Raw genomic sequence first — 27818 nt, 5'->3', positions numbered from 1 at the left:
TAATGTTCTACCCTTGTTTAAGAAAGGTTATAAGCAGAAACCAGGGAACTAAAGACTTAGGCCTGACTTCAGTTGTAGGTGAATTGTTGGAGGTGTTTATGAAAAGATCTATGGACATTTAGAAAAGCAAATACCGATTACAGATATTCAGCATGGTTTTCTGTGAGAAAAGTCGTGTGTCTCAAACTCGACTTGAGTTTTTTTTGAGTAAGTTACCAAACAGATTGATAGCATAGCAGTAGAGTTTGTATATTGGGATTTCAGTAAAGCCTAATGTTTTGCGTGGCAGACTAATTAGTGAAGTTAGATTACATGGGATTCAGGGTGAGCTTGACAATTGGATATATAATTGGCTTAACAGCAGGAGACAGTTGTGGTGGCGGGTTACTTTCCTATAGCTGGCAGTATATTGAGAGTCTGCACTCTGCTGCTGTACTTGGAACTTAGGCTGAAATGACAAACACTTGTTGCAACTGAGAACAGCTGGAGCTGGTTGAGGCCTAGAACCTAGAGGCTCTGGTGTTGCAGCCTGCCTACCTGGAGGCACTCGAACGTGGGATTCTATGTTGCTGCTGCATTTGGAAGCCTGGTGGCCTGAATTTCTCCTTGGTGAGTTGAAAACTGCTGTACCACACCTGCTGAACCAGGAGAAGCTTCTGAGGATTGGGTGCTGTAGTCGGACTGCCTGTCTGGAAGAACTTGAGCTTGGGACTTGCTGTCGCCCTGAGGAGTGTGGTGGCATGCATTTCTGTTTGGCCAGTGCCAAGGAGGCTTGTTTCTGGAGCCTGGATTACTATTTCAGTCAGGGGATTCAGACTTGGATGTCAGTTGCTTGGAGCCTGAACACTTGTGGTGAGTGAGTGTGTACTTTGGAGTCTGGGTCCTGGAACTATTCAGAGCCTGGGCCATCTCCTTATTACTTTGACTGCGGCTTATTTGCTGCCAGTGACTATTGTCTCTGGGCATTGGGGAACTATTGTTTTGGACCTGTGGGTTAGGTGGCAGTCAGGACACAACTACCTGAGACAGATTAGCAGGCAAGGCCTTGCGGGACTTCCTCTGTTTCCTTCATCTCTCCTCACACAAATAGTAGATATTGGTCCTGGTTTGGGAGAGGGCAATGGCAACTGTAGGGTGCTGTAAAACAACATCCAGCATGCAGCCCAGTCATTTGTACCTGGGCTTGGTTACATACTCTGCATTCTAATCACCGCTCCCTCCCCTACCCCCCAGCCAGTTCCTGAGGAGTTTCGTCTGCCAATGCCTACAAAACAAGTGACAGAGGACATGGTACAACAGAAGACACCAGTAACTCTACCCTACATTAGAAATATATTGGAAGTGACAACCAGACTCCTTAGACCGCCTAGGATCATGATTGCACACAAACCTATGCCAATGCTGCATTAATTGCTATTAAAGACTAAAGACCCCATACTGACAGGAAACAGGACTAATGTGATGTACAGAATCCCACGCAGCGAGTACAATAAACATTACGTTGGACAAAGGGAAGGAAACTGACGACCAGCATACACAAACACCAGCTGGCAGTAAAGACACAACCAATATTCATTTGTCTCGATACACAGATAGTGCAAGTCTTCAGTTCACCTGGGACAAGTGAACAACAGACATGCAAGGAAATTTCTAGAGGCCTGGTTCTCAACATGGGACTCTATTAACAAACACACCGAAATTGACCCAGTATACAAACTGCTGCTGCGAAACAGAACCAGAAGTGACCAGAACCACCCCACCACAGGATTATATAAATTCTGAACAGGGCAGAACACCAATGCTTTGATTAGATGTCGCATTATGATGTTGCCTAGAATGGTAACAAAACACCTGCGCACCACAGAACAAACCACATCAAGGAGCACGTGTCAGGCCATCTGCTCAAACCCTGGGTTCGTTTTGGAGACCCAGTTCGTCACTTTGAATGTAGATATTGCCTCGGATGGGACCTGAGCAGACAAGAAAGCAGCTACTCTTCTTAACTCCATTGGTGAAGGCGAAGTCATCCTTCTCAGTGGGAGATTTCAGTTGCATCCTCGAGAGACAGGAGCATGGCAGTATTCAGAAGAGCTCAGCTTCGGTAGGGAAGCTGAGGGACTTGGTTAAAACCTTTAACTTACAGATGTCTCATGAAATCTCCATTCTGATTCCATTGTCTTCGTGTTTCCGAGGCTTGGGGTCAGTGTCCAGAATTGAATGCCTCTACATTTCCGGGGTTTACGTCTCCTGTGCTCCAAAGGCCTCCATGTGGCATGTGCCGTTTTCAAATCATAGCCTGGTTTGACCGGTGGTTGTTCGATACAGTGGCAGGGTGTGGTTGGTGTACTGGCATTTTAACAACCTGCTGCTGGAGGATGAGTGGTTCTGGGACTCATTTTGTCACTTCTGGACCAGCTGAAAAAGGAGGCAGGAGAGGTTCCCCTCCTTGAGGCTACAGTGGGATGTGAGCAAGACTTAGATCCGTGTCTTCTGTCAGCAGTACCCTTGGGGGTAGACGAAGAGGCAGAAATCCAAAATCCAGGGTTTGACGAAGGAGGTGCACAGCGTGGAGTCACACCTCGGCAGTCCAATGTGGACCCAGCCCTGTGAGAGGTATATGGAAGAGAAGAAAGCTGCGCTCCGGAATCTGCATCTCTCTGGCTTCTAGGATGCCTACGTGAGATTGTGGGTCCAGTTCCTTCGGGACCTTGACCACAGTTCACTCTTCTACTTGGTGGGATAAAAGGCATGGGGTCCACCAGGAACTCCTTGTGCTGTTAGCTAAAGGCAGATCCCTTTTCCTTCATCTGGAGGGCATCAAGGCCCAAGAAAGGGACTGTTATAGGGCTGCTTTGTCTCTGGATCAGTCCAGCAAGGAAGATTGCAAAGGTTTTTAGAAGCACCTGCTGCAGGTCAGCCCCAAGTGTGCCAAGAGGCTCGAGGCCCCTCTGAGCTTGGAGCTGACTGTGCCCTCAACAGTCTTTTCAGGCACAAGTCCCCTGGGCTGTATAGGTTGACTGTAGAGTCCTTCATGGTGTTCTGAGATGCCCTGGGGGGGTGACTGCATGAGTCCTGGAGGAATGTACCATGACTAGAGTGATGCCCCTTTATTGGTGCAGGGCCATCGTTGCTCTCTTGCCTAAAAAGGGCATCTCCATTTGTTAAAGAACTGTTAAAGCCTCCCTCCTCAGCATGGACTACAACATCTTTGCCAGGGCACTTTTGATTCACCTTGGCACCTTGCTGGACCACATGATCAATCCAAACCAGTCCTACACTGTCCCGGGCCAGACCATCCACCTGGTCAGGAACATTATCCGTTATTCTGAGGTAGGCCGGTCGAGCACCTTTTCTCTCCCTTGATCAGGTAACGTGTTTGACAGAGTGGATCACACGTACCTGCTTGGGACTCTGCGAGCATTCAAGTTTGGGGTGCACTCTGCTGCCTGCATCCGACTTCTGTACACCACCACAGTGTCTAATGATGGTTAGTGGGTCCCTAGACTTCGGGAGAAGAGTGGGCCAAGGCTGCGCCCTGTCTGGCCAGCTTTATTCTCTGTGGACCTATTCCTGTGTCTCTTGCGAAAGCGGTTTTCAGGTTTGGCTCTGTGCAGGCCGGGGCTAGAGGTGGTTACTGTGGCATAAGCCACCGATGTGCTGTTCATGTTCACACACCTTGCTGACCTGTGGAGGATGTGCGAATGCCAGGAGGACTACTCTACAGTGCCCTCCACAAGGATCAACTGGAGCAAGTGTTCAGAAATTCTGGTTGATCTATGGCGGATGGACACCCTGCCAGATCAGCTCCCGTGTTTCACGTGGAATACCACTCACTTTCTCTATCTAGGAGTCCATCTTTGCCTTTCTGAGGAATCCTGGCCAGCGAAATGGCACAAGTTGAAGACTAAATTGACCACTTGCCTAGCACGCTGGACAGATCTGCTCTAGATCTTGTCCTACAGGGCATAAGTGTTGGGCATAAAACCGGCTGGAGGCTGACATGTTACGGTACCTGCTGGTCATTTTGGAATTCAGCCCCCCCCCAAGCCGCCACTGGCGGCTTTGTCACTGCCATCCAGGAAAAGCTTGTCAAGGATTTCTGCCACAAGAGACAACATTGGGTCACTGCTGCAGTTCAGAGTCTCCTGCTTGAGGAGGGTGCTCAGGCACACCAGTAGCAACTTTCACCTTCAGACCCTGCCACTATACCTTTTGACATTGAGCCACCTCCAAGGTTGTGCACCCTGATGACATCTTTTTCCGTCAGGGCCCGGCCTCCACTATGACATGCAATTCTTGTTGGTGGAGTGGTCTGCATGTCGTCTTCCAGAAATTGCCAGTCTTCTATCTGGACTTGAACGCAGTCTGCAACACGGTCAGCTTGCACCGGAGCTCTTCCCCTATGGGAGTGGCACCTCTCATCAGGACCACTGCTCGGGAACAGGGAAGAGAGAGCTTGGGATGCAAGGTTGACCAGAGTAAAGAGTGGGCTAGATAAGTCCAGCATGGGTTGTCTGCGAGGGCGTCAGTCAATCTTGGTGTACCACTTTGTGATCTGAGCCATCTGGAGCATAACAGATGAGGCATTCAGCCCTGAAACCACGAGTGCACTCAGCTCAACTCAGGTATGCTGTGGGCTTCCGGACAAATTGACCCCTGCCCATCCAGAACTCGACACCGGCCCCATGCCACAGACCCTCCTTTGTGACATGGTGCCCCACAATCTGTACCATCTCTAATGTCCCGATGACCTTTCGAGCATCATTGAAGCGCTATTTGTACAGGTTGATGCTGCACAGTGTCTGCTGCTGTGCCTTCATCTCCTGTCCAGGTGTACAGCAAGGGTCGGTGTTGGGTCCACTGCTGTTTGTCATTTTCGTAAATGACCTGGATGAGGGCATAGAAGGATAGGTTAGTAAATTTGCAGACGATACAAAGGTCAGTGGAGTTGTGGATAGTGACGAAGGATGCTGTAGGTTGCAGAGAGACATAGATAAGCTGCAGAGCTTGGCTGAGAGGTGGCAAATGGAGTTTAATGCAGACAAGTGTGAGGTGATGCACTTTGGTAGGAGTAACCGGAAGGCAAAGTACTGGCCTAATGGTAAGATTCTTAGTAGTGTAGATGAGCAGAGAGATCTTGGTGTCCATGTACACAGATCCTTGAAAGTTGCCACCCAGGTTGACAGGGCTGTTAAGAAGGCATACAGTTTCTAGCTTTTAGTAATAGAGGGGTTAAGTTCCGGAACCGAGAGGTTATGCTGCAACTGTACAAAACTCTGGTGTGGCCGCACTTGGCGTTTTGTGTACAGTTCTGGTCACCGCATTATAAGAAGGATGTGGAAGCTTTGGAAAGGGTGCAGAGGACATTTACTGGGATATTGCCTGGTATGGAGGGAAGGTCTTACGAGGAAAGGCTGAGGGACTTGAGGCTGTTTTCATTAGAGAGAAGAAGGTTGAGAGGTGACTTAATTGAAACATATAAAATAATCAGAGGGTAAGATCGGGTGGATAGGGAGAGCCTTTTTCCGAGGATGGTGACGGCGAGCATGAGGGGGCATAGCTTTAAATTGAGGGGTGAAAGATATAGGACAGATGTCAGAGGTAGTTTCTTTGCTCAGAGTAGTAAGGGATGCTCAGAGTAGTAAGGGAATGGAACGCTTTGCCTGCAACGGTAGTAGATTCGCCAACTTTAAGTACATTTAAGACGTCATTGGATAAGCATATGGACGTACATGGAATAGTGTAGGTTAGATGGGCTTGAGATTGGTATGACAGGTTGGCACAACATCAAGGGCCTGTACTGTGCTGTTATGTTCTACGTTCCAGACATGCCTCGAGATAACATTTTGCCTTCCAGCAGTGGAGATCCCCGGTGGAGGGCCCTCTGCGAAGGGATCATCCCCTCTGGGGTGAAGGGTTCTGCACGTGGTGCTTCCGTGCAGTTGACAACTGAGCAAGTTTACTGGATGTGTGTCCACAGGCATGTTCTGTGGCCTGGAGGTGATGGTATTCCACTGATATGTCAAGTGCATTCATCTGTAGTCCCTCTAGGTTTTTTGAAGGGGTTGCTGTTAAAACTTTGGTTGCACTTCAGCCCCGCACTGCGGCGAGGGGTGGACAAGTCTGTATACCCTCTCATGGCTTTGCTCCTGGGCCTGGCCAGGATGGCCATCAGCAGGCCAAAGAGGGGCTCATTCCTGACTGTCTGCCCTCTTTGTGGTTACGTCCATGCTTGGGTGTCTCTGGAGAGGGTGCACGCAGTGTTCACTGTCATGGTCAAGGCCTTTTGAGACTGCTAGGCACCATTGGGATTGGAGTGAATTATCAGCCTGAATAATGATAGTCTGATTTAGTTAATTGTCTCTGTAGTATAAGTTTCCATTTTGCCTTTTGGAATTGTTTGTTTTCAGTTTAGTGCCTTGGATAATGCTAAAGGGGCCTGTATTTTTAACCCTGTACTGGCCCTGACTGAAATGCGCTTCATGAGGTTTAGTGTGAGACAAATTTTACCTTTAGTTGAAATTAGCAGGTGAACTTCGTCTGGATCTTAAACCATTGTTGTCCATGTCCTAGGAGTGTTCGATGGGAATGGAGCAAAGGGGATTGATTTATTTAGTTGGTTATTTGTTTGTTTCATTACTTATTTTCTGTGACTTTGTTTGAGATTTTTTATTTTGAACCCCTGGGGGATCAAAAAGTTGGTGGGACAGAGTGAATGTAGAGCCATTTGTGTTTTTTGCTTGTTTTTTCCTAAAGTAATGTGTCTTTGTTAAGTGAAAATAAAGTCAAGGCAGCTTTATTTTCTGTTTCAAGAGCTTTGCTCTGTTTCACCTAGTGTTGACCCTATCCCAGAAGTATCTGTCGAGGGCAGTGTTGGAGGGTCTTGGGTTTTGTTTTATGTTTACGCCTCTTTGTTTTTAAAAGAGTGGAGTGTTACTTTTTGGACTGGAGGTCTGCCACCTGTGGTGTTCCATAGGGATTGGTTCTGGGTCCTCTGTCACTTTTATAAATGATTTGGATGAGAATACAGAAGGCATAATTAATAAGTTTGCAGATGACACCAAAACTGGTGGCAAAGTAAACAGTGAAGAAGGTTTTCTAAGATTACAAAGGAATCTTGATCAAATGTGTCATTGGGCTTAAAATGGCAGATGGAGTTCAATCTGGATAAATGTGAGGTGTTGCATTTTGGTATAACAGACAGGGGCAGGGCTCATACAGTTAGTGATAGGGTCTTGGATCGTGTTGTAGAACAGAAGGACTTAGGGTTGCAGGTACATAATTCTTTGAAGTTTGCATCACATGTAGACAAGGTAAAAAGGTATTTTGGCATGCTTGCCTTCGTTGCTCAGTTCTTTTGAATATAGGAGTTGGGAAGTCATGTTGAGATTGTGCAGGACATTGGTGAGGCCACTTTTTTTGGAATACTGTGTCTAGTTGTAGAAAGGATATTATTAAGCTGGAGAGGGTTCTGAAGAGATTTACCAGGGTTATATGGCAGGTTTGAGTTATAAAGATAGGTTGGGACTGTTTTTTTAACTGGAGCGTAGGAGGTCAAGATGCGACCTGACAGAAGTTTTATAAAATAGTGGGAGGTAGAGACAGAGAGTTAATGGTAGATGTCTTCCCCTTAGGATGAGGTATGTCAAGCCTAGGGATATATTTTTTAAGGAAGAGAGATTTTTTAAACAGTCATGAGGGGAAAATCTTTCTCGGAGAGGGTGGTTCACGTGTGCAAAAAGGAGGTGATGGGTGTGGGTAAAACTACAACGTTTACTCTCTGATGAAGGGTCTAGGCCCGAAACGTCAGCTTTTGTGCTCCTGAGATGCTGCTTGGCCTGCTGTGTTCATCCAGCCTCACATTTTATTATCTTACGTTTAAAAGATGTTTGGATAGGTACGTGAATAGGAAAAGTTTGGAGGGATATAGGCCAGGAGTAGGCACATGGGACTAGTTGACTTTGGTATGATGTTCTACTTGGACTGGTTGGACCGACAGGTCTGTTTCCTGGCTGTATGACTCTATGTAAATATGCAAAGTGTTAATATTAAAGGGTGGGGTAATAACACATCCCTGGAAGATTCCATCCTATTACTATCAGTGCTGATCATTGCCAACTCCTTGTTGTGAAGGAAATGGATGTTGATACATTTTACTGGACAGCGGGCCTTTGACAGGATCTTCCATAGCATTTTCCAACTAACTGAGTCAAAGGTCTTGGTCAGGTCAATGAAAGCCGTGCAGAATGATTAATTGATATTCCTGGTGTTTCTCTTGGAGTTGCCAGGCAGTGAGAATCACATCCATAGTTCCATGGTTTGGATGGAAGCCATACTGGCTTTCAGGAAGGATTTCCTCAGAAACTGGAGATAATGCCTCACGAGGATTCAAGCAGTGATTTTTCTGGCAATGGAGAGGAGGAGGGTTCCTCGGTAGTTCCCACTGTCCATTTTGTCTCCTTGAAGACAGTGGTGATAGCAGTATCGCTGAGCTTGGAAGGAATTTCCTCTTGTGTCAGATTTTCAGTAATAGTTTATGAAGATGACAGGTAAGGCTCTGCTGCAAATTTGAAAATCTCTGCCATAAGGAAAAGGAATAGCATTAGACCATTTAGCCCCTCAAGCCTACTCAGTTGTTCAATTGTATTATGTCTGATCTGACACTCCTTATGCCCACTTTCCTGCCATTTCCCCATAATTCTTGATTCCCAACTGATCAAGAATCTAGCTATCTCAGCCTTAAAGTTACACTTGGATTCTGCCACTATGGTGCTCTTGAACAAATAGTTCCAAAGACTGCCAACCTACTGAGAGAAGAAATTCTTCCTCACCTCAGTCTTAAATCATCACCCCTTTATTCTGAGGCAGTGCCATCTGGTCCGAGCCTCTCAAATGAGGGGAAACATCCTCTCAGCATTTACCCTGTCAAGCCCCTTAAGTATCCTGTGCCTCTCAATGAGATCACCTCTCGTTGCTCTGAACTCCAGAGTTTGGCCCTAGCCCAACCCGGGAGTAAATACCAACCTATTAGCCTTTGTTCATAAGACAATCCTTTCACACTGGGTATCATCCCAGTGAATCTTCTTTGAGTTGCGTCCAATTAAACAATATATTTTCCTAAATAAGGGACCAAAATTGCTCACAGTATTCCAGATGTGGCCTCCCCAGCACTTTGTACGATTGTAGTAAGACTTCCCTGTTCTAATATGCCAACCCTCTTGAATAATGTCTTCTGTGGCTTTCCCATTTGCCCTGTATCTAATAATGGTTTCAACATCTGCCATAATTGGTGCAAGTCCGAGATCATCATTGAGGAGCTGAGAGATTTCCTGAAACACGCACCCTTGTCGACAAGGATATCCTGGTTGAGGAGTTCTTTGAAGTATTCCCTCCATTGGAGGATGAAGCTTGTGTCTCTGAGAGGGGTTCCTTCTGCAGCAATTTAAGGCCAAGGATGTTAGGTCTATACATGCCTTGGAGGCACTATATAAACTCTGGTGTTGTACTTGTCAGCAAGGCATTGCAGTTTCTCAGTCCACCATTGGTTCTTTATTTGCCTTATTCTTCTTTGTAACTCCACTTCTGTCATTTGCATTTTCTTCCTTGACTCACTTGTTTTTGCCAGGCATAGCGAGCTTTCCTGTTCTTGCCGATGAGATTTAGATAATGTGGTCATTGTCTCAAACCAGTCTTGGTGTTTCCTGGTCTCGAAGCCGATGATTTCTTGACAGCACAAGATAATGGCTGTTTTCAGCTCTTCCAAGGTTTCTGCACTCCAGCAAAACTAGGTCTTTGGAGATTTTGATGAAGACATTTGTTGGAGATTCGCTTGTCTGATTAGATCTTGAAGCAGTTCGACATTGACCTTATTTTTGTTTTAATCTGTTTCTTTGTCTTCAGTTACTTCTGGTGGCGTTTGGGCATCGATGAGCTGGTGATCTGTCCAGCAGTTGAACTGGGTGGTTGTTTTGTTAATGAGGACATCTTCTGTATCTTCGAACCAAATGATGATGTAGATGATTATGTGCCAGTGCTTTGCTCGTTGATACCTCCAGGGTGTCTTGAAAGTGACTTTTTGGTGGAACAGTGTATTGGTGATGACCAGCTGGTGTTCTGCATAATTGGCAAGAAGAAGGAGAATCTAACTGGAGTTGCAGTTTCCAACTCTGTCCTTTCTGATGTTTCTTTTCCAATTCTGATGTTGAAGATACAAGTATCTTCCTTAGGGATGTTGACGGGACTAGTGTCCAAGATGAAGTAGAAGCTTTCTTTGGACTCATCTGTGGCATTAAGGATTAACACTTAGGCAGTCATGATCCTTACGACACTTAAAGTAGAGTACCAAGCAAGGCTTTCCTGAAGAAATGCCACATAGATAGCAACACACAAGAGACCCTCATTCAGAAGAAGCCAACTTGGAGGGAAGCTCCTGTATGAAGGGGCACAATTCTCTGAGAACACCAAATCAATAAGAAGTACAGAAAAAGAACCAGAGCAAGGAATGCCAATGAGATAAAGGCCTAGGACCCCTTACACCTCCACGAAAAGCCTGCCAGATGTGTAGTCAGAGATGGAACTCTGGGATCAAACAAAGACCCACAGAACTCATGACAGTGATACAGAACTTAGGTGAACAATCATACTTATTAACAAGTAATTGCCAATAAATATGAAAAGTAATAAGGGAGTGATGCATCTCAAATGTCAAAAGTATATGACAAACTGACTAGGCTTCCAACAGCTGCTGAGTGCTTGGCTAATTTGACAATGGTTTGCATCTTCATATTTTTGGCTGACTTTTATCTCTTAAATTTTCTTTGGGTTTGGAGATTTGAAATCAGCTGGGTGAGGTAGCCTTGTGGTAATGGGTATGAATGGAAAATAAGAAAATCACACTTTTAGTCCTTGGCCTGATTTTTGCAGTAAGCAGTGAAGTAACCATGGTACTATTGATCTCAAAGCCAGCAGGAAATGAAATGCATTGGTTATCTGAGATTTTTATTTAAATTTCAGCGAGTACAATAAGTAATTCTGGCCCAAGAAGACTGGGTTTAAGTTATGTCTTTCCTGGATATATGATAGTGTCTGAACAAGTTGATTAAAACTATCTACCAGACAGGACAAAGCAATAGTGCAGGATATCAATATGGGTAATGATAACTAGCATGAGAGAGAAAATGACAGAGTATACAAATCAGCAAATAAAATTAGAAAAGGATACGATGTCAGAATTTAAGGGACTGAATGTCCAAAATGTTCATTAACAAACATGAATTGATATGACAAATAGAAATAAATGGATATAGTTTATTTTTTTTAAAGTATGTGCCTGGTAGTATTACATTTACTAATGCTGCAGAGATTAATACACTAAACATTGTAAAGCTTTAAGAAACTAGTAAAAGATGACTAAAAGGATAACATTAGAACATAAGTATGAATTAGCAGACATATGGAAAAAAAAGTACAAGCTTCAAGAAATGTATTACCAGAGAGGAGCAGAAGTAACAGTAGTCCCTTCAAAGGTAAGAAAAGAGAATTAACAATGTGAAACAAAGGACTAGCAGAAACTATGGACAAATACTTTGTGTCTTATTTCACTGGATAAGATGCTGATCGCATCCCAAGCATAGTGGAAAATCAGGGGGAAAAAGAGAAGAAACTTAAAATTCCTTTCATTTTAGAAAGATCCCAGCAAATTGGTAAACTGCAAATGTAAAACCCCAATTCAAGAAAGTGGGAGAAAGAAGGCAGGATACTATAGGCCAGATAACTTAACATATACCATTGGAAAATGCCAAACTTTGTCATTTAGGGCTGTGTAGGACGTTCAGATTTTTTATTGTATATTAAATTAATTGATTTTTGGAAAGGAAAATGTTGTCTGTCAAAGAACTCCAATAAATTTGTCAATGTAACAAGCCACCTCCGCTCGGTTCGCAATAAACAACTGCACCTCCCGGTCGCAAACCATTTCCACTCCCCCTCCCATTCTTTAGATGACATGTCCATCATGGGCCTCCTGCAGTGCCACAAGGATGCCACCCGAAGGTTGCAGGAACAGCAACTCATATTCTGCTTGGGAACCCTGCAGCCCAATGGTATCAATGTGGACTTCACCAGCTTCAAAATCTCCCCTTCCCCCACCGCATCCCAAAACCAGCCCAGTTCGTCCCCTCCCCCCACTGCACCACACAACCAGCCCAGCTCTTCCCCTCCACCCACTGCATCCCAAAACCAGTCCAACCTGCCTCTGCCTCCCTAACCTGTTCTTTCTCTCACCCATCCCTTCCTCCCACCCCAAGCCGCACCTCCATCTCCTGCCTACTAACCTCATCCCACCTCCTTGACCTGTCCGTCTTCCCTGGACTGACCTATCCCCTCCCTACCTCCCCACCTATACTCTCCTCTCCACCTATCTTCTTTTCTCTCCATCTTTGGTCCGCCTCCCCCTCTCTCCCTATTTGTTCCGGAGCCCTCACCCCATCCCCCTCTCTGATGAAGGGTCTAGGCCTGAAACGTCAGCTTTTGTGCTCCTGAGATGCTGCTGGGCCTGCTGTGTTCATCCAGCCGCACATTTCATTATCTTGCATAAGTATATGGTGTTGGGTGTAATATATTGGCATGGATGGAGGATTGGTTAAATAACAAGAAGCAGTGTAGCAGAAAATGAATCCTTTTCAAGCTGGGAAACTGGAACTAGGATGGCACAGATCATTGCTGACTCCTCTTATTATTTGCCAATCTATATTAATGGCTTGGATAAAAGGATTGACTGGCCTATAGTAACCCTCTGTTCATATTTGACAATACAAAGATAATTGGAAAGCTAACTCAAGGAAGACATAACAGCCAGATTTTCAAATTGGTGTGGAATGAGGAACCCATTGCAGGTACACTTTCAGTGTCTTAATCCTTGAGGTTATCTGGGGATCCTGATGCTTTATTTATAACATTTAACAGGGTAGAAGAGAGAGGGAGAGGGAATGGGAAATCTGCTTCCAGTTATCAGTCTATTAAGAGATAATGGGAACTGCAGATGCTGGAGAATTCCAAGATAATAAAATGTGAGGTTGGATGAACACAGCAGGCCAAGCAGCATCTCAGGAGCACAAAAGCTGATGTTTCGGGCCTAGACCCCTCTCTGATGAAGGGTCTAGGCCCGAAACGTCAGCTTTTGTGCTCCTGAGATGCTGCTTGGCCTGCTGTGTTCATCCAGCCTCACATTTTATTATCAGTCTATTAAGTTCTTTTTAGAGCTTGTATAGAGATCCATTCAGGCCAGAATGAAGTTTTTGAACTTCATTTCTGAGGACTTAAACAGTCAGCATTCACCAATTTGCCTGTTTGAGTTGCCTAAATTTTCTATTGAGTTTTTTTTTAAACTAGAGGTGGCTGATTTCTTGAAAGCTGGCACTAACGTTTGCTCTCAATTAGTCCCACTCTCTAACAACTAATGAGAATTGTCAAACATAAGAGTAGTTGCTTCTATGGCCTTCCCTCATTCCTGTCCAAATATCTCACTGCTCTGCAGTACCTCATCCCTTCAAAGATCATGACTAGACTCATGTACTCCTGCACCTCTCCCAAGACCACAAAATCCTGAGATATCAAATTGGTTCAAAATGCAGGACTCCAAAATAACTAGTAAGGAAGGTAGACGGAACCAAGAAGCAGGGCTGTAGGAACTTCAGCCCTTGAGTATATCTGACAGGTTTGAGATATATGCTCCTTTTGTGGACAAGAGCAGGAGCTGTAGGAAGGATGATTAAACTGACCATAGCACCATGATAACAGAGGGCATTCAAGAGGGGAGAGAAAACAGAAATGTATTCGTAATCAGTTTTGGTATAGTCAGGGGAATAGACACTGTGGCCAGGATTGATAGTCCCCAAGGCTAAGTTGCTTGCCTGGGTTCAGTATATGTCACCTAGGGTGCAGAGAAACTGGAAGTTGGGGGTGAAAGATCGATTTGTCCTGTTCCACATAGATACCAAAAATAGAGGTAGAAAGAGGGAAGAAGCTGTGCTGAGGGAATATGAGCAGCTGGGGGCTAAATTAAAAAGCAGAACCAAAAAGGTAACAATTTCCATATTACTACCTAAGCCATGAGCTAATTGGTACAGGGTTAACAAGACTAATGAAGTAAAAACATAACTCAAAGATTGGTGGGGGAAAAATGGGTCTAAATTCTTGGGACAATAACATCAACACTAAGGAAGAGGGGAACTGTTCTGATGGGACTGGCTGCATCTGAATTGTGTTGGAACTGTAGTCCTGGCGAATCACATGACTAGACCATAAATACTGGCACATGGGTCTGGTTGCACGTAAAATCATAAAATCAAAGGTAAAGACAAATGTTGAATTCCAGGTTAGTGAAAGGGCTAATTGTCCCTTCCTTTAGTTTTCTGGTAACAGCATATGTATAAAGTAGAGGGAAATTCAATAATAGAACAAACAAACATGTGGAAGAAAGGTGTCATTGAATCTGTCTTAATGAATAAAGCTTTTAGAATAAGGTGGATGAACTGGCTACACAAATTGAGGATAATGTCTGACCACATAGTTATTACAGAACATGGTTACTAGGAGATTAAAACTGAGAGTTTAACATTCAGCGATATTTATTTGACCTTTGAGAGACAGGAGGGATGGAAAAAATGGTGGGATAGCTTTGTTAATAAGATAAGAAATGAAATGACGACCGTTGTAAGACACCATCTAGGCTGGTAGATGTTTTTTCAAAAAAAACAGCAAGGATAAGAAGACATTGGTAGGAGTAGTATACAGATTGGCAAATAGTTGCCACTCTATGGAAAGGCTACAAATCAACAAATAGGAGCATGTAAAAGGAATAAAGTAATAATAATTTTATTTATTCATTTTGATTGGGTTATTGAAATTGGAGAGGGTAGCTTTGACAAATTTATAGAATCCATCAGGGATAGTCTCCTGGATCAGTGTGTCAAGGAGCCAATCAGGGAGCAGGCTATCTTTGATTTGGTAATGGCGAATGAGACGGTTTAATAAATGACCTGAGAGTAAAAGATCCTTGACGACACAGTGATCATAGCATGATAGAATTTGATATTCGGTTTGAGAGTCATAAACTTGGGTCAGAAACAGCTATGTTTTAACTTGGACAAAAAGAATTAGTGAAATGAGGATAGAGTTGGCTAAAGTGAATTGGGCAAATAGATTAACAGGAATGACAGTAAGTAAGCAGTAGCGGACATTTAAGGAGATAGACTATGACTCAGCAAAAATAATATCCCTTTAGGGAGGAAAGATTCTAAAAGAAGAATAAATCAATCATAGCTAAAGAAGTTAGGGAATATTAAATTGAAAGAAGCATATGAGGGGGCCAAAGTCAGTGACAGGCACTAGGATAAATTCAGAATCTAGCAAAGGAGGACTAAAAAGGTAAGATTGAGAAAATATAACTAAACGCAAACAACCAACGAATGTTTAAACAAAAACTAACTGTTCTTTACATATATTAAAAAGAGAGAGAGAGAGTGAGGTCAAAGTGAACACAGGCCCCTTAAATGAATCTAGGAAAACGGTTATGGATGACAAGGAAATGGCAGAGGACTGAAAAGGATATTTTGCGTTTGTCTTTACCGTGGAAGCTACTTCAAACATCCCATCACAACTAAAGAATATGGGGGCAGAATCAAATACCATTACGAGAGAATGAAATGTGAGACTGGATGAACACAGCAGGCCCAGCAGCATCTCAGGAGCACAAAAGCTGACGTTTCGGGCCTAGACCCTTCATCAGAGAGGGGGATAGGGTGAGGGTTCTGGAATAAATAGGGAGAGAGGGGGAGGCGGACTGAAGATGGAGAGAAAAGAAGATAGGTGGGGAGGTAGGGAGGGGATAGGTCAGTCCAGGGAAGACGGACAGGTCAAGGAGGTGGGATGAGGTTAGTAGGTAGGAGATGGAGGTGCGGCTTGGGGTGGGAGGAAGGGATGGGTGAGAGGAAGAACAGGTTAGGGAGGCAGAGACAGGTTGGACTGGTTTTGTGATGCAGTGGGTGGAGGGGAAGAGCTGGGCTGGTTGTGTGGTGCAGTGGGGGGAGGGGACGAACTGGGCTGGTTTTGGAATGCGGTGGGGGAAGGGGAGATTTTGAAGCTGGTGAAGTCCACATTGATACCATTGGACTGCAGGGTTCCCAAGCGGAATATGAGTTGCTGTTCCTGCAACCTTCGGGTGGCATCATTGTGGCACTGCAGGAGGCCCGTGATGGACATGTCATCTAAAGAATGGTGCCTCCCTAACCTGTTCTTCCTCTCACCCATCCCTACCTCCCACCCCAAGCCGCACCTCCATCTCCTACCTACTAACCTCACCCCACCTCCTTGACCTGTCCATCTTCCCTGGACTGACCTATCCCCTCCCTACCTCCCCACCTTTACTCTCCTCTCCACCTATCTTCTTTTCTCTCCATCTTCGGTCCGCCTTCCTCTCTCTTCCTATTTATTCCAGAACCCTCACCCCATCCCCCTCTCTGATGAAGGGTCTAGGCCCGAAACGTCAGCTTTTGTGCTCCTGAGATGCTGCTGGGCCTGCTGTGTTCATCCAGCCTCACATTTCATTATCTTGGATTCTCCAGCATCTGCAGTTCCCATTACCACCATTACGAGAGAATGTAGTATTAGACACACTAATGAGGGTAACGGCAAATAAGACCCCTGCCCCTGGTGGCTTGCATCCTAAGATCCTAAAAACGGTAGCTAAATAGAAAGTAGATGCACAGGTTGTAATTTTCCAAAAATCCTTGTTTGTGGAGAAGTACCAGAGGATTGGAAAACTGCCAATGTGAGCCCCTCTTCAAAAAAGGAGGGACGCAAAATGCAGGTAAGTATAAGCTGATCAGCCAAGTGTCTATTTTTTGAAGAAGTTTGGAATCAACTGTTAATAAAGTCAGAGTAGAACATTTAGCACATCATAATCTAATCCAGCAGAGTCAGCATGGCTTCATGAAAGGAAAATTGTGTACTACTAAGTCATTAGAGTTTTTCGAGGTGGTCTTAACCAGACTGGATAAGAAGAAAACCAGTAGATATTGGACTTCCCGAAACATCAACAAGATAGCTCGCAAAAATTTAATTCAAAATGAGAGCCCACAGTGTTTGACATAGTATATTGGCATGGATAGAGAATTGGGTAATGGACAGGAAACAGTGGGGATAGAGGAATATTTTTACAGGTTGGTAACCTGTGACCAGTGGAGTTCCACAGGGATCAGTGCTGAGACCACGACTGTTTATAATATATATCAATGACTTTGGAGGAAGGAAATAAATGTACAGCAGCCATATTTGCAGGCAACACAGAAGTAGCAAAAAAACCGGTTGCAAGAGAGATTCTAAGAGTTTACAGAGAGATATTGATAGGTTAAGTAAGTGGCAAATGAAGTACAATGTGGGAAAATGTGAAGGGAACAAAAGAATATTACTTAAATGTAGGGGAAAAAAAACTGCAGAAAGCTGTAAAACAGGGAGTGGCGTTACTTGGGCACAAAACACAGCCAGCACATAGGTGCAGCAGATAATCAGGCAGGCTAATGGAATGTTGTCCCTCACCAAGCCGGTTGGAGTGTAAGAGGAGTAAAGTCTTATTGCAACTGTACAAAGTGCTGGTGAGATCACATCTGGAGTCTAGTCCCCTTATTTAAGGAAAGATAGCATTTCATTGGAGGTAGTGCAGAGAAGATTCATGGGATGATCCTTGATATGGAGCGATTGTCTCATGAGCGAAAGCTTAAACAGGTTGGGAACTCTACCCACTGGAGTTTAGGAGAATGAGAGGTGATCTCATTGAGACATATAGTATTCTTAAGAGGCTTGACAGTAAATGCTGAGAAGATGTTTCCACTCATGGCAGAGGCTAGAACCGGAGAACATAGTCTCAAAATTAAGGGGTGCCAATATAAGCCTGAGATGAGGAATTTCTTCTTTCAGAAGACTGAGAATAATTTGGAGCTCCTTGTCTCAACTGTGAGGGCAAACACCTTGGGTATATTAAAAATGCAGTAGATAAATTCTTAATACAGGAATCGAGAGTTATGGGGTCAATGCAGTAAAGGTAGATTGAGGAACATTGGATTAGTCATGATTCTATTGAATGGCGGAGCAGGCTGAAATGGCCTTACAGACTGCTCCTGTTCTTATTGTCTATCAGTCAGAGTGGATGCTGAGGGTGTGTTTAACCATGTAGCAAAATCTAGAACTATATGGGCCAGAGGTTCCACCTTTAATGAGGGGGAATTTCTTTTGGGCTTGGTGATATTTGGAATTCTCTTCCCCAGTGTGCAGTGGCGAATAGATCATTGAATATATCAAGGCTAAGTTGACAGATTTTTTTGATATACAAAGGAGTTAGGGGTGATGGGAGATGGGCAGGAAGGTGGAGTTGAAATCACAATCAGATCAGCCATAACATTATTGCATGAAGAAGCAAACTAGAGGTGTCAAATAGCCTGCTCTTTCTTAGTTCATATGTTCTCATGTGATATGTTTAAGTTTGGCAATTGTCTCTGGAAGAGCCTAGCACATCAGGGAAAAAGATGAGGTTGAAATGTTCACTGCAATCTTCAGTCAGAAGTGACGAGTGGATGATCCGTCTCGGCCTCTTCCAGTGGTCCCCACTTATCAGCATCCTGGGGGTTATCATTGACCAGAAACTCAACTGGAGTCACCACATAAACTCAGTGGCTACAACAGCAGATCAGAAGCTAGGAACACCACAGCATGTAACTCACCTCCTGATTCCTCAAAGCCTGTACCTCATCTACAAGGCACAAGTCAGGAGTATGATGGAATACTTGCCTGGATGAGTGCAGCCCCAACATTTAAGAAGCTTGATACCATCCAGGACAAAGAAGCCCACTTGATTGGCACCACATCCACAAGCATCTACTCACTCCACATCTGGCATTAGTAGCAGCAGTATGTTCTATCTACAAGAAGCACAGCAAAAATTCACCAAAGATCCTCAAACAGCACCTTCCAAACCCACAACGACTTCCATCGAGAAGGACAAAGGCAGCAGATATATGCAATCACCTCACCTTCAAGTTCCCCTCCAAGCCACTTAGCATCCTCACCTGGAAATTTATTGCTGTTCCTTCACTATTACTGGGTCAATATGCTGAAATTCCCCCCCTAATGGCATTGTGGGGAACTTACAGGAGGTGGCCTGCAGCAGTTCAAGAAGGCAGCTCACCACCATCTTAAGGGCAACTAGGGACAGGCAAGAAATACTTGCTAACCAGCGACACCCATATCCCACAAATGAATTTTTAAAAAATTATTTAACTAATCTACATTCTGTAATTTTTCTAATAGCGACACTTATCTTTATTGCTTTTTCTCTATCTTTGTGCCGTCACTCAGTTTGAACAGCTTATATTTCATTTCAGTGTTATATGAATGAGAGGCATATGTCCCAGGCACAGAGTCCTTTCAAAACCAGGAGTCTCAGTCTTGAGGATATGGGGTAAACCACTTAGGACTGAGATAAGGAGAAATTTCTTCACCCAGAGAGTCGTGAGCCTGTGGAATTTCTTACCACAGAAAGCAGTCAAAGCCAAAACATTAAATGCTTTCAAGGAGTTAGATATGGAACTTGGGGCTAAAGGGACCAGAGGATCTGGAGGAAAGCAGGTAGCGGCATTTGAATTTGAAATCTAAATGGACAAAAATATTATCACACCTAAATTTGGGTGGTACGGTGGCTCAGTGGTTAGCACTGCAGCCTTACAGCGCCAGGGACCCAAGTTCGATTCTAGCCTCAGGTAACTGTCTGTGTGGATTTTGCACATTCTCCCCATGTCTGCGTGGGTTTTCTCTGGGTGCTCCAGTTTCCTCCCACAGTCCAAAGATGTGCAGGGTGGGTGGATTGGCCATGTTAAATTGCCTGTAGTGTTCAGGGGTGTGTGGGTTATAGGGGGATGGATCTGGGTGGGATGCCCCAAGTGGCGGTGTGGACTTGTTGGGCCAAAGGGCCTGTTTCCACACTGTAGGGAATCTAATCTACTTTGTGTTTCTAAACTTTCCAAGTTAACAATGTGTCAAAGTATTTTATTTTCTTTGAAATGAATTGCTTAATTAAGTTCCATGTTTACTACGGTGTTTTTCGGTAGAGTGGTAGAGTCGTAGAGTCATAAAGCATGGAAACAGACTCTTCAGTCCAACCAGTCCATGCTGAACTTAATCTCAAACTAAATTAGTCCCACCTGCCTGCTTCTGGCCCATATCCTTCCAAATGTTTCGTATTCTTGTACTTATCGAAGTATATTTTAAACGTTGTAACTGCCCACATCCACCACTTCCTCAGGAAGTTCATTCCACATGTGAACCACCCTTGGTGTAAACTAATTTGCCCCTAGTCTTTTTTAAATCTCTCCCCTAACATTAAAAAAAAATGCACCCTAGTCTTTAAAACCCCTAGGGTAAAGACACCTACCATTAATCCTATCTATACCTCTAGAAGGACACCTCTCAATGTCCTATGCTCCAGTGGAAAAATGTCCCAGCCTATCCAGTCTTTCTTCATAAGTCAAACCTTCTATCCTGGCAACATCATGGTAAATCTATTCTGAGATTTTTAACTTAAAAATTTTTAGGGTGGGGTTTCGACAAGTAATAAAAATAAGCTTTAAATATATGTGACATCTTCAAAGAACTCGCGATTTGTCATTTATTTGTTAATGGATGTATAAAATGTTGGTTTCCTGCACCCAACTTCTAGTCTTTTGCATTATTTGTCCTTATTCTTGATGGGGTACCAGGTCTGGTGAACTGATTTAGATTTGCGCTGCTGCAAAGCAAAATCTAATCTAACCAATTGATGCCCTACTAATCAACGGGCAATCATCTGTGAAATGATGGAAGGAGTCAGCAACAATGCTGTCAGGCAGCATTTAACCTGTTACTTGATGTTCAATTTAGATTCCACCAAGAAGACTCAATCCACATCTCTTTATCCAGTCTTGGACCTGACCTGTATTCCAGAGCTGAATTGCAAGTGACTGTCACTGCTGATATGAAAATGAAAACTGTTTGGATTTCAATTTATTTTCTAGTGCAGAGTCATACATTTTTTAAAAATTCTTTTCTGGGGATTAAATTTGATTTTTTTTTCACCAGTCGTGGACATCATTAACGTGACCAAATTTGTTGCACATCTACAGTTGCCTTTGAAAAGGTGGTAGTGAACCACAACCCTGAAATGCTACTACACATTTGTTGCAGGTACACAGAATGCTATAAGAAAGGGAGTTCCAAGGTTTTAATTCATTGACAGTGAAGAAATAATAATACATCTGCAAATGTGATGGTGCATTGCTCGAAGGAGAACTTGTAGGTTGTGGTCTTCCCTAATGCCTTGCCCTTCTATGTGATGGAAATCGGAGCCTCGTTGGGTTGCTGCTGTGCATCTTGTGGAGGGAGTGAATGTTGGGTATTGATCATATTGGCATCTTGAATGTTGTCGTTGCTGCCCTGTCCCAGGCAAGTAGAAAATATTTCATCACACCACTGACTTGTGCCTTGCCAATGGTGTATAGAGATTTTGAGGAGACAAAAGGTAAGTTGCTCAATATGGAGTTCTTGGCCTCTAATCTGCTCTTGCAACCACCATAATTTTATAGATGGCCAAATTGTCAATGTTAACACCCAGAATATTGCTACTTGGTTGTCAGTGAAGTAGTACATTCATAAATGTGTTCATTTGTGAGAAATGAACAGTTTTTCATGCCAGTATTTATTATCAAAAGTTGATGATTGATTATGTTTATCACTGCTGCTGTATTGATAAAATACCCACTATTTATAATCCAAAAACATCAGAACGACATATTCACATATTTGTTGTTCTTGGCATATTGATGACCTGTAATTTCTGCCTATTCCTAGTTGCCTGTGGACAGTAGTGTGGAACTAAATTCTCTCATTAAGAGTCAGACATGTTAAATTAAGCAATTGTTGGTTTTTGTCTTTTGTGAGCTAGTTGGACTTTTAATAAATGAACTAAATTACTGATTTGACTATACAGCTTGACATGATGAGATATGAACTTTCCATCTGTGACTTGTCAGTGTCCCAGGTTTTGACTAATAGGCTATTGTACTGTATAATCATTGTTCCTTTTCTCAAGGTGGGTTTTTAAAGTAAAATTAACCTAAATTTTGTCAGTGCTTTATTTTTGAGTTTACTTGCATTACAATGAATTCTGTAATTCGTCAAAATACTTGTTTTCAGTATTATTTCTTTTGTTTGGAATAGAATGAACTTAAATAAGTCGTACTTTAAAATATTGGGTTTCAAATGTTCATAACAGCATATGGCTTACAATTCAGATTTGGAATATTAAGAAGTTTAATCTATACAGAATTAAAGGTAGCATGACTCAGCAATATGGTGACTGACTTTGCCCGATTGCAGTGAGATAATCTGTTGCTGTTATATTGTTTGAAAGTCAGGTAAGTAGTTTGTAGGATAGTTTCTGAAAGAAAGGGCCACAACATGTGTAGTTAATGAAGTTCTGATTTAAGGTCTATGTTTTGTTACTGAAACCAGAGTATTTACAGTCCAACATTTTCAGTTGTGTCAGAAAACAAGGAAATAATTTTTATTTTAAGAGGTTTTTTAAAGTTAAACTAAATTTGGCTTATCCATAATCATAGTTTAATTTATACTATGTGATTATATTACCTCTTTAAGACTTCATGTATTTTTCATTCCATCCCTGTAGCCTGGAAGAGTTGTCACACTTGTTGAAGATCCTGAGGTAAAAGAACAATACATAATTGAAAATTTTAAACTGACTTCAGGACTGAATTACAATTCATTCATAAATGTATTTGATATATTTGTTTCTGCATAGGAACAACAACTATTGTATATTAATTAGCTGATCAAGTATGTGTAAAATTGTCCTAAATTGTAGCATTGCTTATTGTAAAAATCTGTAGTTCTGAACAATGCAAGCTTTGTAAAATACAGGTGCTCCATTTGTCAGCTTGAAAATTAAAAAGGCAAAGAAACTACACTTAACTTCAATATGCTTGCTTATTGTACAATACTGAAATTTAATGTGGACAGATTGGCTAAAGTCTAATTTAAAGTTTATGTTATTATTCTGGCTAAGGAGAACAGGAGTAAATTCAGATTAATGGTAGGTCAAGAGTTTGGATAGTTTTAAAAACCAACAAAGAATTAGTTTTATTTTAAGGGGGAATTAAAATGAGCAGTTTGAAATATAAAAACAGACAGTAAGAGTTTCTACCTGTTTACAAAAAATCAAGAGTAAAACAAATGTCGGTCCTCTGCAGAGAGAGTCTGAAAAATTAATACAGTTATTTCTGCTATAACATGTGTTCCATTAACAGAAATTGGCAGTAACATGATTGAATAATGGATGTTGTTTGGATAACACAAACTTTCTACTGTACAGTATAGCGATGTTCTATTGTCATTTCCCTAAATTGCAATTTTCTATTGCATGAAGTCACACAAGGATGCAATTGTCATGTTTATAGGAGAACTACCTGTATGGAAAAACAAGGAAATTACTCAAGTGTCATTATGGAATTCTGTTTGCTTTCACCACAGAAAGCGCAAAGCTGTGCCAAAACTTGGTTGCAGAGACAATGGATGCATTGAATGTGATTTTTCTAAAGATCCCAGCAAGTTGGAAAAATAGCTAATGTAATACCTTTATTCAAGATGGGAAAGAGAGAGAAAGAGTGCAAAATCCCATTAAACTAACATCTGTCAGAAGAAAAATGTTACAATCTATGATTAGGGAGGTTAGAAATCTTTAGTATTAGGCAAAATACACACTTAATTGATTTATTAGAGTTGTTTGAGAAATGAACAAGCAGTGTAAAGGGAAGGGGCTTAGATTTCCAAAAGGTATTCAATAATGTAATGTCACAGGAAAGATTATTACACAAGACATGTTTCATTTATATTCATTCATTAGATGTGTGCATCACTGGTGGTCAGCATTTAATGCCCATCTCTAGTTGACCTTTAGAGGGAGGTAATGAGCTGTCTTTTCGAACTGTTGCAGTCCATGTGCCATAGGTAGATCAACTATGTCTTTAGGAAGGCAATTCAGGATTTTGACCCAACAGTGAATGAATGGCAATGTATTTCCAAGTCAAAATGGCTTGGACTGGAACTTGCAGTGGCAGTATTCTCACGTATCTGCAGCCGGTGTCCTTCAAGATGGAAGCGGTCGTGGCTTTGGAAGCTGCTGTCCAAGAGTCTTTGGTGAATTTCTGTAGTGCATTCTGTAGACCGTGCACACTGCTATTACTGAGCGAAGGCGATGGAAGGCATGGATGTTTGTGGTTGGAGTGCCAATCGGGGGGTGTTTATTCCTGGATGGTGTCAAGCTTCTTGGGTGCTGTTGGAGCTGCACCCATTCAGGCAAATGGGAATATTCACGTCACACTCCTAACTTCTGCCTTATAAATGGTAAAAAGGCTTTTGGGTGTTAGAGGTGAGTTACTGCATGATATATGGCAAATCCTGTTGCGTTTCTGATCAATGGTAACCCCCAGGATGTTGATAGTGGGGGATTCAGAACATAAAGGGGTGATGGTCAGATTGTCTCCAAAAAGAGACAGTCATTGCCTGGCATTTGTGTTGTAGATGTGCCAATGTTGGACTGGGGTGGACAAGGTCAGAAGTCACACGATGCCACGTAACAGTCCTTTTTAAATGAAATCACAAGCTTTTGAAGTGTTGCTCCTTTGTCAGGTGATTTCAGATAAGCCTGTTGAACTATAACGTGGTGTCGTGTGACTTCTGACCCTTGGCATTGGTGTGGCACGAATGTTACTTTTTTCACTTTTCAGCCAAACCCAAATATTGTCCAAATGAACATAGACTGCTTCAGTGTCTGAGGAGTCTCAAATTCTGTTGAACAATGTACAGACATTGGCATTATGAAGGAGGGAAGGTTATTGAAGCCTCTGAAGATGCTTGGGCCGATGACGTTACCCTGAGGAGCTCCTGTAGAGATGTCCTGGCGCTGAGATGACTGACCTTCAGAAGCCACAACCGTCGTCTTTTGCCAGACTTGATTCCTACCAGCAGAGAGCTTGCCCCAATTCTGATTGATTCCAATTTTGCTTGGGCACCTTGATGTCACTTTTGGTCAAGTGTGGCCTTGATGTCATGCAGGCAGTCTCACATGACCGCTGGAATTCAACTGTTGTTTTATCCATGTTACTAAGGCCATACTGAGGCCAGGAGCTGAGTGGCTCTGGCAAAACCCAAACAGAGCATTGCTGAGCAGGTGTTACTTGATAGCACTGTTGATGACACCATCTGTCACTTTACTGATGATCAAAAGTTGACTAACGGGATACTAATTCTGGGGTAAGGGAAAGAAGATATTAGCATTGATCAAGGATTAGATTAAAGCTTGCAGAAAGCTGAAGATAGAGTTGTTTGGATTGGCAGGGATTGGCTAGTGGAGTAATACAGAGATCATTGCCAGGGCCTTAGCTATTGACATTTTGCATCAGTGATTTGGATGATGGGACCAAACATTTGTGTCATCTGCAAATTTCACTGTCAAAGGTAGGAAAGAAGGTTTTCAAGAGGACATGGAATCTACAGAGAAATTACGTACAAGGACAAACATTTGACAGATGGAATGTAATGTGTGGAAAATGTGAAAGTGCCCATATGTCATAAAGAATATAAAAGCAATATTGTTTAAATGTAGAGAGTCTGCAGTAAAGAGGTCTTGGTGTCAGTGAACATGAATCACAAAAAGTTATGTAGGTATAGCAACTGATTAGGAACACAAATGGAATGTTGTGATTTATTGCAAGGAGAATGGAACATAGAGCGGGCAGATTTGCTGCAAGTCATGAGAGACTGCATCTCGGGTACTACGTAAACTTTTCGTTGCCCAATTAAGAGAGGATAATATTTCATTAGATGCTATTCAAATAATATTCTCTTCACTGATTCCTGATATGAAATGGTTACGTTGTGTGGAAAGGTTGAACGGGATATACTTATGTCCGTTGACAGTATTTTTTTAAATGCTTTTTTTTTAATTTTAAAAATCCTGAAGGCAGATGAGGGCTAGCTGTTTTTACTTCCACTTTAGACAATTAACACCACCTTTTGACATCTGTTAACACCCCAGATCCTGCTATGAAATAGACTGCTTTCAGCACAATTTCACCTATTAAGAGTCCCCATTATTGCCTGTCTAGTTTCTCCTCTTTCCCGGTTAATGATCAACAATCCTTCAGTCTGCTTAGCCTTTTATTTCCTTTCTCTTCCCTCCCCCTCCACTTTACTTCTCTTCCGTCCCCTTGCCTCGTGTCATCGGCATAAATATCATCTTTTCCAGCTGCTATCAATTTTGAAGAAGGGTCATTGGACTCTCAACTGTTTTCTCTTAACAGATGCTGCTAGACCTGCTGAGTTTCTCACCAATTTCTGTTTTTGTTTATTTCATATCTCCAACATCCACAGTTCTTTGTTTTATTTAAGTGCTATCTACAGTTGTGTCATTTGCGCAGCTCTTGATATCTAATACAGACTTGGTCACGAATAAAAATAATAAACTCTCCCAACACTGACCTTTGTAATGATATGACAAGTGACCTGTTTCCAAACCAAATTCATCTGTCATCAGTTTGTCTCTAGCCTTCCAGACAGTTCTCGATACAATGCAATATATTAGCACAATATCTGAAGTTTGGATTTTGCAAGCGAATTTCTCCTTTGGTGCTGAAACAAATGCGATTGCTGTGAATCAGAAACGAACAGAAATTGCTGGAAAAATTCAGCAGGTCTGGCAACATCTGAGGAGAGAAATCAGTTGTTTTGGGTCAAGTGACCCTCAGACGTTTTGATTTTTCTCTTCAGATGCTGTCAGCATTGCTGAGCTTTTCCAGCAATTTATGTTTTTATTTCTCCTTTGGTACTCCTGACTGTGTCATCGATCACTCCTGTTTTGGGCTTACGGTCAGCAGTTGTGCTTTTGGATGTCTGATCTATCATGATATACTGTCTTTAAAGTCCATGTCTTTGATCAAACCAATGATGCTTCCAGTCTTTCCCTTTTTAATTGCCATCAAATTTCTCCCTCTGGATACTCAAGTCATTTTCTTAATTAATGCTATATAAATTCAAGTTGTCAATGACAAGCAAATTTTGCCAAATATCTATTTCACTATATTATCTTTGTCCTTTTACTTCATCTTAATCCTCATTTTTGCTTCACTCAATCTTTCTCTGTGTAGGAATAAGATAGTAGCTTTTCAAAATCAGATTTCTCTGAATGCAGTTGAAGTTGATTCCCCGGGATGTCCCATAACCTGAACACACTGCTGATGCTTTCTAGATAATTCTGTATCTTTCTGAGCTGAGAAACATTAACATTGCAGAAATGTAAATATTTTTATTAGTGAGAAAATACTACAATGCTGTGGATGTGAGTTTGCTCGCTGAGCTGGAAGGTTAGTTTTCAGACGTTTCGTCACTTTTTTTTATTTGAAAAAATATACTTTATTCATAAGATGTACAAAAAATAAAACACATTTATACACCTACCCAGTCATGCAAGCTGCTCCGGGTTATCCAGGGGGTACGTACAGCAACAAAAGGGGGAAAAAAAAAAACAAAGCAAAGAAAATACCCAGGGCAGTCGTGTCCCCACACAGACCCCGTTGGCCCCCTGGCCAGTTGGGGAAGGCGCCAGCTGGGCCTAGTTACCAGAGAGGGCCCTTTTTTCTATTCTGGACGAGGGGTTTCATACG

General features: G+C 42.6%; 1 protein-coding gene and 1 long non-coding RNA gene across 5 annotated transcripts in view; one reads left to right on the top strand and one right to left on the bottom strand.

The window, feature by feature from the left end:
* LOC125454682 (uncharacterized) overlaps nucleotides 1–27818 on the bottom strand; it is a 57857-nt gene that overhangs the window by 4293 nt on the left and 25746 nt on the right. For 2 of the 3 annotated variants that reach the window (XR_009446149.1, XR_009446150.1), the window contains exons 3-4: nucleotides 22729–22799; nucleotides 5656–8578 (exon numbers count right to left, since the gene is read on the bottom strand). This is a non-coding gene — a long non-coding RNA (uncharacterized LOC125454682). Of the gene's footprint in view, nucleotides 1–5655; nucleotides 8579–22728; nucleotides 22800–27818 lie in introns of those variants that run through there. The other variant, XR_007248081.2, reaches the window with a different exon arrangement.
* Nucleotides 1–27818, top strand: part of chac2 (ChaC, cation transport regulator homolog 2 (E. coli)) — a 49914-nt gene that overhangs the window by 10859 nt on the left and 11237 nt on the right. The window contains exon 2 of one of the 2 annotated variants that reach the window (XM_048535716.2): nucleotides 22769–22804. The exons of the other annotated variant lie outside the window; for it this stretch is intronic. Coding sequence (XP_048391673.1) covers nucleotides 22769–22804 — 36 coding nt within the window. The remainder of the gene's footprint in view (nucleotides 1–22768; nucleotides 22805–27818) is intronic. 2 annotated transcript variants of the gene reach the window in all.

This window comes from Stegostoma tigrinum, chromosome 9, assembly GCF_030684315.1.
Source record: "Stegostoma tigrinum isolate sSteTig4 chromosome 9, sSteTig4.hap1, whole genome shotgun sequence".
Taxonomy (NCBI): Eukaryota; Metazoa; Chordata; class Chondrichthyes; order Orectolobiformes; family Stegostomatidae; genus Stegostoma; species Stegostoma tigrinum.
The sequence above is the reverse complement of the archived record's forward strand: the minus strand, read 5'-3'. Positions and strand labels throughout refer to the sequence as shown.